The sequence below is a fragment of the Agelaius phoeniceus genome, unplaced genomic scaffold (assembly GCF_051311805.1).
Source record: "Agelaius phoeniceus isolate bAgePho1 unplaced genomic scaffold, bAgePho1.hap1 Scaffold_110, whole genome shotgun sequence".
Lineage (NCBI taxonomy): Eukaryota > Metazoa > Chordata > Aves > Passeriformes > Icteridae > Agelaius > Agelaius phoeniceus.
Window position 1 is genome coordinate 361,744 of NW_027509876.1, and position 9,583 is coordinate 371,326.

At 54.2% G+C, this 9,583-nt stretch overlaps 1 protein-coding gene across 1 annotated transcript; it reads left to right on the forward strand.

Moving 5' to 3' along the window:
* Positions 1–4,019: 4,019 nt before the first annotated feature.
* Positions 4,020–4,952, forward strand: LOC143692970 (olfactory receptor 14J1-like). Its single transcript, XM_077173048.1, has one exon. It carries the CDS (start codon positions 4,020–4,022, stop codon positions 4,950–4,952), a length of 933 nt encoding a protein of 310 aa, XP_077029163.1.
* Positions 4,953–9,583: the final 4,631 nt, after the last annotated feature.

Genomic DNA, 9,583 nt, shown 5'->3' on the forward strand with positions numbered 1-9,583 from the left:
ACAGAGTCAAAGGCCCAGGAGAAGAACCCAAAGAGTGGACTGTAACATCCATGCTGGGTGAAACAAGATTGACTCTCAAGCAGAGACAACCAGGAAAACACCAAGATGCCCAAAAAGCAGAGTCAAGCTTCCACCAGCCAGCTCAAGAACTGTCTTCCTGTTTTCATGGGTGAGAATTACCAGCAGCTGTTGAGGGGAAGTACACAAGGGACTGTAAAAGGCAATGGGACAGCTTCTTTAAGAAAATAAGACAAAGGAAGGAGGGCAAGGCCGGGTTGGCCCCTTTGTTTGCTACCAAGAAGGCTCCATAGCCCTGCTGTGGGTAGCAACCCCATGGGCATGGTAAGGTAGGGACAAAAGGCCATTCCAGACCTCTGTCATTCCTCAGTTGTCTTTTAATTCAACAGGGACTGGAGGGCAGGACCGAGTTGGCCTCTGTGCTCACCCCTAAGATGCACCAACTATGGGCAGCAGCCACATAGGCACGGTAGATGGGAGTCAAAGCCACACTGGACCTCTGGGATGCCCTTTTGCCCATTCCAAATGAGTGTGTCTATGGAAAACCTGAGACTTTTTTTCTCCTGTTCCCACTGTCCTTGCCCCCATCAACAGATGCTGGTATGACTCATTCAAGAGAGAGAGAAAAATTTTGACTCAGCTGTGTGAACAAAATGACTTATAGAAAAAGAAAGGTGAGTTTGTTATAGAAGAGTAATCCTATGGTTGACTCTCACAATTAAGGGGTGAATATTAAATATATGTTAAGAGAAGTTTTGTAGATGTATGGTTATCTTTCCCCTCCCCCTTGCATTGCTATCACAGGATGGCCTCAGTAGTTGGGGTATTTGGGAGGGTTGGCTTGTTCCTATGGCAGCACCTGACCTCCAATCAAGGTGTGAGACAGTGATCTCCACCACTGGACAGTGAAGAAGGAGTTGATTGACAAGACTTTGGGAGGGGCAAGAGGTATAAAAGACAAATCATCCATTTTGTAGATGAGCACATGGTGAATGAATCCTTTGCTCCTGATGTGGTATCCTTTCCTTTCTTGATTCAGTCTTCTGCTGTATTTTGATAAGGTCTTAATAAAGCATTTAAACTTTTGAAAGTAAAAATGGTTTCTCACATGGGGTTGGGGAATGTGGGGCAAGGTTGTCCACACTGGGTCAGCTCCAAGGTACAACTTCACTGATCTGGCCAGACCTCCTTAGGAGAGACCCTGGATCAATATCAATCACAGAATGCTGCAATCACCTTTTGTATAATAGGAAGAACAATAAAAGACACCCCTTAAGATAGGAATACATATTACTAAGAAGCTCTTTGAAATATTTCTCCATAACTGTAGAAGGAAATCTTCCTGATGAACTGCTCCAGACCAGAGGAAATCAAGGCAGAGCCATGGTTTTTCAGGACTTGCTTGATCCTAATGAGCCCTGAGGTGCATTTGGAGCTGAATCTGGAACCTCAGGGCCTGAGAGGGGATTGCACAAACCTTTCCAGGAATCAAAGTACAAGGAAACACTCAAAGTGTCTCAAAGCATGATTGGGTCCCACTGAGGTCCATCCCCAACACAAGCTCCTCATGGAGTCCTTGGAGGAGAGAACTGGAGGCCAGGATTACAAAAAAACCTCTCAGAGATTCAGAGTGGAAAAGAAAATCCAAACTACCTTAAAAAACTTGGGTACCTCAAAGTATTAATGAGCCCCACTAAGTGTCCATGCAAAGCCTCTCCAGGGACTCGTTAAAGCAGATAATTGGGGCCATGATTGCACAAACCTCTCACAGAGTCTGTATCAAAAGGGAAACACCAAGTACCTTCAAATACTGAAGTACCTTGAAGTATTAACGAGCCCCACTGAGTGTTGTTACTGACAAAGGCTCTCCAGGGACTAATTACAGCAGATAATTGGAGGCCAGGATTGCACAAACCTCTCAGAGACTCCAAGGCAAAAGCCAAAGCCAAATTCCTTTGAAAAAGCTGCAGTCCCTGCAGGGAGCATGAAGGAGCCCCCAGGGCCATTGCTGAGCAAGGCTCCCCAGGGACTCCTTGCAGCAGATCCTTGAGGCCACTGGGATGTGGGCTAGGGGGGGATGCTGAGGGCAGCACAAGGGGCTGACAGTGCCCAGCCTGGCTGGGGCTGGGCCAGGAGGCCCCAGGGCCTCAGCACAAGGTGTCTCCTCCCAGCCCTTGCTGGCACAGACCCTGCTGTGCCCCAGGGCACCAAGACTTGGCTTCTCTTTGTCCCCACCTGTCACCACTGCCTGCAGTTCTCTGCTCTGCCTGGGGCCTGGGGACACTTGCTCAGTCGTGTCCCTCACTGGGACCCATTAAAAGTGCAAGAAAGTTTGGAGTTGGATTCTGCCTTGGAGTTCTGGAGAGGTTTCTTCAGCTCCCTCTCAGGGACTGATGTCCAGGGCCTGAGCACAAAGCCCCAGAGGCTGATTAAAGTCCTTGTGCTGTGTCTGTGCTGCTGAGCTGGGCTGGGCTCCTGGCCCAGAGGCAGCTCCTGGTCACCAAGAAGAGCTTCAAAAGCACATTTCTCTGGATGAGCAGCTCTTGTGCCAGCCCAGCAGGGCTGGGGCACTGCCTGCAGCCAGCCCGGGCACAGCACAGAGGCACAGAGAGCTTCAATCAGTCAGGGCTGGGAAGGGGCTGAGAAGTGCCTGGGGCACAATCACTGCCAGCCCTTGGCACAGGAACCTCTGGCTGCAGGACAGTGCAGCTGCAGCTCCTGGAGCCATCTCCTGCAGCTGGAACATGCCAATGCCTGCAGAGCCTGTGAGTACATTCTCTGCTTGTCTCTTGTGCAGAGCAGCCAGGGGTGCCCAGGGCTGTCCTGCAGAGCAGGGTCCTGCAGCCCAGGGCGCTGTGCTGGGGCAGGGACTCTGCTGCCTGCCAGGGACAGCTCTCAGCCAGCCCTGGCAGCTGCTCCCAGTGCTGGGGGACAAGATCTGGGTGGCAGGAGACAGCTGGTGAGGCTTGGGAGTGTTCTCCTTGTGTGGGGAGGATGCTGCATTGTTCAGGACTGCTCCCAGCATGGCCTTTAAGTGCAGAACATTTCCAAGTAAGTTATACAGGGATCATAGCAATGCAGGGACTGGATGAAAGGGGAAATCATGCTTTTAAAATCTATTTTTCTGGGTTGTCTTGATAGGAAATTGCACATAGATATTTATCTCTCAGTTCAGGTTTAAAAAAAAACAATCCTCTCAGATGTTTATAAACCAGGCAGTTATAGAAATCAGCACAGAGCCCCTTAGAGGCAGCATCAGTGCTGCTTTTCCAGCCTCCTCAGGGTTGCTCTTGTTAGCGTTCAAAAACACATAATCACATAAGCAATTATATGTGGTGCTTTTTATTCAAGAGCTCTGGGAATCGGGGTAGTTTCCACCCAAATCTGATTCCGACCATACATTCAAGGTGAACGTGTTTTATACTCCATCATTACTTAACTTTCATGTTAATTATTAAACTTATATTCATCTACTGTATACAGAGATTTCAGCTAAACATAGCTCCCTTTAAATTTCCAACATAGTTTCCCATAATTCTTCCTTTGGTTATATAATAATTATATTTAATTACTAAACAATCATCACATCTAACAATTATGTCTTTTATCATACTGCTTACACAGGTGCAGTGATCTGAGAAAACACAAAGCCTAATATTTTCAAAGACTATTTTTAACATTTTCCAGGGCTCCACTATCACTCTGACGTTGCCATCAGAGCCTGCAGAGCCAGAGCTGCCCCTGGGCAGTGCCTGAGCTGGGAGGGCTCTGCAGGGCAGAGCTGAGCCCCCAGGGCTGGGCTGGGCTCTGGCAGCACTGGCAGGGCCCAGCCCTGGGCACAGGGAAGCAGCTGCTGGCAGGGACAGCTCCAGGCAGCAGAGCCCTGGGCAGGCAGTGGGGGGAAAGTGCCCCCAGCCTGTGCTGGGATATTTCAAGTCCTCTCCAAACCCAACTATTCCATGATTACTTTTCTTACAGATCCCCATGCCAAGGCACAGCAAATGTCCAACAGCAGCTCCATCGGGCACTTCCTCCTGCTGGCATTGGCAGACACGCGGCAGCTGCAGCTCCTGCACTTCTGCCTCTTGCTGGGCATCTCCCTGGCTGCCCTCCTGGGCAACGGCCTCATCATCAGCGCCGTAGCCTGCGGCCACCACCTGCACACGCCCATGTTCTTCTTCCTGCTCAACCTGGCCCTCGCTGACCTGGGCTCCATCTGCACCACTGTCCCCAAAGCCATGCACAATTCCCTCTGGGACACCAGCAACATCTCCTACACTGGATGTGCTGCACAGCTCTTTTTCTTTGTTTTCTGCGCTACATCAGAGTACTACCTCCTGACCGTCATGTGCTATGACCGCTACGTGTCCATCTGCAAACCCCTGCACTATGGGACCCTCCTGGGCAGCAGAGCTTGTGCCCACATGGCAGCAGCTGCCTGGGCCAGTGCCTTTCTCACTGCTCTCGTGCTCACAGCCAATACATTTTCCCTGCCCCTGTGCCATGGCAATGCCCTGGGCCAGTTCTTCTGTGAAATCCCACAGATCCTCAAGCTCTCCTGCTCACAGTCCAACCTCAGGGAACTTGGGCTCATTGCTGTAAGTGTGTGTTTAGCATTTGGCTGTTTTGTGTTCATTGTTTTCTCCTATGTGCAGATCTTCAGGGCTGTGCTGAGGATCCCCTCTGAGCAGGGACGGCACAAAGCCTTTTCCACCTGCCTCCCTCACCTGGCTGTGGTCACCCTATTTATTAGCACTGCCTCATTTGCCTATCTGAAGCCCCGCTCTATGTCCTTCCCATCCCTGGATCTGGCCCTGTCAGTTCTGTACTCGGTGGTGCCTCCAGCCCTGAACCCCCTCATCTACAGCCTGAGGAACCAGGAGCTCAAGGCTGCAGTGAGGAGACTGATGACTGGATGGTTTCAGAAACATTAAACTGCTGGCCAATTTCTGCAAATCACTTGTAATAAAAGTCACCTTTGATAGTACATGTTGGCTTCATTTTGGAGGTTCTTTATCTTTTATTTTAGGTTTTTAATCTTGTCTACAAATAAATGTCATTTATTGTGCCATTTCTCATTTTGTTTCTCTCCACCTTCCCTGTGACCACAGACTGTGTCAATGAGGGGCTGCACTCTCGATGGCTTTAAAGGAACTACAGGATGTCCCAGCAGAGTTTTCTGCAGAGATGCTCTTTTGCTGCCTTCTCTGGAGCTGCAGCAGCAATGTCTGTGTGCAGAGCTGGCGCAGATCAGTGCTGGCCCAGCAGCTGTGCCCAGCAGCAGCAGCAGCAGCAGCACTTGGTGTTGCCAGTGCTGCTGCCGTGGCCCTGCCCCGCTGCCCTGGTGGCCCTGGTGTTGCTGCAGGGCCTGAGTGCTCTCGGGGCCGGGCACAGCCCTGGGGGTGGCAGTGCCGGGGCTGCAGCAGGGACAGGCCATGGGCACTGCTGGGGCAGCGCTGACGCCTCAGGCCAGGCCCTGGGGGCTCCAGGCTCCTTGCCCAGGCTCTCTCAAGAACACGGCCAGGCCAATGCTCAGCACAGAAACCCCCGTGAGCAGCCCCAGGCTGGCCGTGGGCAGGCTGGGGGCAAACAGCAGGGCTGGGGCTCTGCAAGGGCCCTGGGGCAGACGGGAAGGAGCAGCAGAGCAGGGGCTGATCCATGCCCAGTGCGCTGCACAGCCCAGGGCAGCGTCCCAGAGCCTCCTCATGCAGCTGCCAACAACATCCCCCCTCTGCAGCCCTGGCCTCTCCCCCAGCTCACACAGGTGCCCCATCCTTGCAGGCACAGACACGGCAGCACTGCCTCAGCAGCCCCTGTTTGCATTGCACACAGCAGGGGCAGCACCCCCATGCTGTTGCTGTGGGGACATGAACCTGAGGGAGCACAAATGCCATCAGCCCCTGGGGCCAGCAAGGCCTGCGGGACACCAGGGAAACCACTCAGCTTTGTCCTGGCCTCTGCACTCAGCCAGAAAGTTTGTTCCCATCAGCTGGGAGTTTCCTGTGCCACTGCAGACGCTGTTGCTCAGAGCCAGGGCTGCCTGGCAGCCACCCCCAAACTGCCCTGAGCATTTCCTTTGCCTCACCTTTGCCTTCTTTGCTCAACTGCTTCAAATTTCTTCCCATTGCCCACCCCTGTTCCCTGCCCTGCAAACAGCCCATCCCTGTTTGCCCTTTCCTCTCTGGCCCCACTCCCCATTGCAGTTCCTGACTTGGCCCCATGGGAACGTCCCTTGGGCAGCAGGATCATCCTACAAGTGCTGCAGGAATTGTCTGCAGGCTCTTGCAGTGCTTGGTGCTGCTCCCTTGCCATAGGCACCCCAGGCCAGGGGGGCACATCTGGGCTGCTGTGTCTGCCTCTGAGGCTCCCTATTCTGGGCAATGAGGAGGAGCTGCAGAGGCTCTGCAGGACTGACAGGATGGGCTTTGGGGCTGCCAGGAGAAGCTGAGGGACCTGGGATGCTGCAGCTGCTGAAGAGGAGGCCCAGGGCTCATCCTGCAGCTGCTCCAAGGGTGGTTTCAGAGAATCACAGAATCAACAAGGCTGGAAAAGACCTTGGAGATCATCAAGTCCAACCTGTGCCCTGACATCACCTTGTCTCCCCTAAGCCTCCTCTTCTCCAGGACAAACAAGCCCAGCTCCCTCAGCCACTCCTCACAGGACTTGTGCTCCAAACCCCTCCCCAGCCTTGTTTCCCTTCTCTGGACACGCTCCAGCCCCTCCATGTCCTTCCTAAATTGGGGGCCCCAAAACTGGACACAGCACTCAGGCTGCTGCCCAACCAGTCCCCAGCACAGGGGAAGAATCACTGCCCTGGTCCTGCTGGCCACACCATTCCTTATCCATAGGAGTGCCAGGGGTTGGATGAGGGAAATGGTGTGGATGGGGTTGGGACAAAGTGTTATTGATTGTCAGCCATGAAGGGTCTTGATTTTCATGTCTGTTCAGACAGCATTAGGAGGTTCTGGGGGTCAATATCAATTGGATATTTCTGATAATCAATCAATAAACAGGAAAAGAAAACAGGTCAAAACAGTTCTCTCTGCATTTTTTTCAAACCAGTATATTCAATTTGAATACAATTCTGAAATCTGTCTAATTAGCCACAGAATAATTGAACATTTGAATTATTCCCAAGAGCTTTTTTCATTCATGTGTTTTGAACAAATTTTTGTGAGCTTTTCTCACTGAATTCCTGAACTGAAAAGCGCAAGAAAGAAGAGGCCTCAAGAGTTGTAACATTCATGAGTACCCTCCAAGTGGCTGAGGATCCATCCCCATGGGAGCAGCAATGAACAGAAATGGGCACAGCTTTGTGGCTGCTGTCCCAGCTTTGGCATGGGCCCTGGGCCTGGAGCAGGAGCAGCTCTTGAGGGCCCCAAGGCCGGGGCTCTGGTGCTGCCCTGGGCAGATGGGATGGCAGCAGGGGCTGCAGAGCTCTCAGCACCTCAGGCCGAGGGGAGCAGGGCAGCCAGGGAGCCTCCTTTGGCCTTGGCCCAGCACCTTCCCCCATGGCTGGGGCTGAGTCCTGTGGCAGCTGCAGCTGCTGCTGTGCCCTTGGCAGGGGCTGAGGCCGTGGGGCCAGTGCCCAGAGCAGCCTGGGCTGAGCAGAGCTGTGGGGCCAGAGCCGGCTGGGCTGGGCTCAGAGAGGCCCTTGGTGCTGCCCAGAGCTCAGGGCAGCTGGCAGAGCTTGCAGGGAGCTGGGCTGGGCTCCGAGAGCCTGGCCCAGAAACCATCAGTGTCCATCTCAGCCTGGCTGAGCGTGCAGGGGCAGGACTCAGGCCAGGCCTTGTGGGGCAGGGCCAGCGCCTGTGCAAGGCATTGCAAACAGGCAAGTGGCCCAGAGAGGAGGCTGCTCTGTGCCCTTGGTGGCATGGACAGAGCAGGGAGGGGGCCCAGGACATTTGTCAGCACCAGCCTCTGTGCCCATGTGTTGGCAGCCCTGGCTGCTGAGCCCAGCTTTGGCCTGGGCTGAGTTTGGCTGTGGCCCAGCTCCATCCTCCTGCAGGGCTCAGGGCCTGTTCCCGGCCATGGCCAGCCCTGGCTGCCTCTCTGCTGGCCCAGAGGCCGGCAGAGCCCGGGGCAGGGCTGTCTGTGCAGCCCCACAGGTGCCAGGGGCTCTGCAGGAGCTGGCAGAGGCTGCCCAGCAGGGAGGCCATGGGGCACAGAGCCCCAAGGCTGCTGTGGGCCCCACGGCACAGGGGCCGTTCCCAGCTGCAATGCTCCTGGCCTGGGCTGGGCCTGCACAGGGGCTGGGCCACCATGGCTGGGCCAGCACAGGGCCACAAAGGGGCCACGCAGCCGCTGCCGGGGCTGACAGCAAGGCCAGGCACACACAAGCAATTGCTGAGCATGGCCTGCGCTGGCCAGGCCTGACTGTGCCAAAGGCAGAGCTCAGCTGCCCTTGGCGGCTGCAGCAACACTCCAGAGACCAAAGAGCCTCCATGGCTGGGCTGGAGACCAAGGCTGCAGCAGGGAAATGCAGGGCTGCTGTGGGATGGGGAGGCCATTGAATTCCAGCACACACCTCAGCTCTCTGATGATCCTGGCACCATGCTGGGCCCTGTTTCAGACTGGAGCAGAGCAGATGTTGATGGGACAGGAGCCCTGCGGGGCTGTCAGGGCCCTGCAGCTTGCAAGGTGCTCTGCTCTCCCTCAGGTGCTCTCAGAGAGATCCAATCCCAGCTCAGGGCACCTCAGGGCACAAGTGGCACTGCCTGTTGATGGGCACACAGCTGATGTCTGCCTCGAAATTGGCACAGGTGTTAATACCTGTTGGTTTCATAATACACAAGCAAATCTTTATTATCTGGGTCATTAGAATACTTTCAAGAAATGGCAATATTTTTCCGCCAGTGTCCTGGTTTGAAAAGGATGCGAGTTTTTTGGGATGCTGTTGTCAAACCAATAGGTGCTCAGATTTGAATATTGGCACCTGGTGTGGCCACTGAGGAACATGGATACGCCTCTGAGAACACGGGGGGTTAAAAGCAGGGAACTCCCAGGGGGAGCTCTCTTGGTTCTGTCTGTGAAAGAGGTCAGAGCTGCCCTGCCCGGCTGCGGGCTGGCAGGGGAGGGGAAGCCATGCAGCCGCGTGAGGTAGGCCGGGCCTTGGACAGAGAGGGGAGGTGAAGGCCCCTGCAGGATGGAAGGGTGGAGGAACATTGGAGAGTCATCGGGCAGCCAGCCCCCCAGAGAGATACAGAGAGAGAAAGAGAGAGAGAAAGAGAGTGAGCCTGTGCCTGTGCTTGTGCCAGCTTGAAATTCGGTATCACATGCAGGCAGCACGGCCGGCCATAAAGGAGAAGGGGGGTGCAGCGAGAAGGTGCCCGGCAGGGCAGCGTGGGAGTTCTGGACAGGCAGAGCCTGAGATTTTTAGCCCTTTTCTTGGATGATGGAAACCTTACTGATCCTCCCTGAGTTGAATGAGAAGAGAGATAGAGATGAGATAAGAGGAAATGGGCCACGAGAGAAGTTGAGAAGAATCTTCGTTGAGAGGAGGTGATGGAATGGCCTTTGGCTGGACTTTTCTTGTATAGCCATGAACAGAACCATTTTTTTCCTG

Coding starts and splice junctions, on each gene's coding strand:
- LOC143692970 (XM_077173048.1), top strand. CDS start 4,020: ATGTCCAACAGCAGCTCCATCGGGCACTTCCTCCTGCTGGCATTGGCA.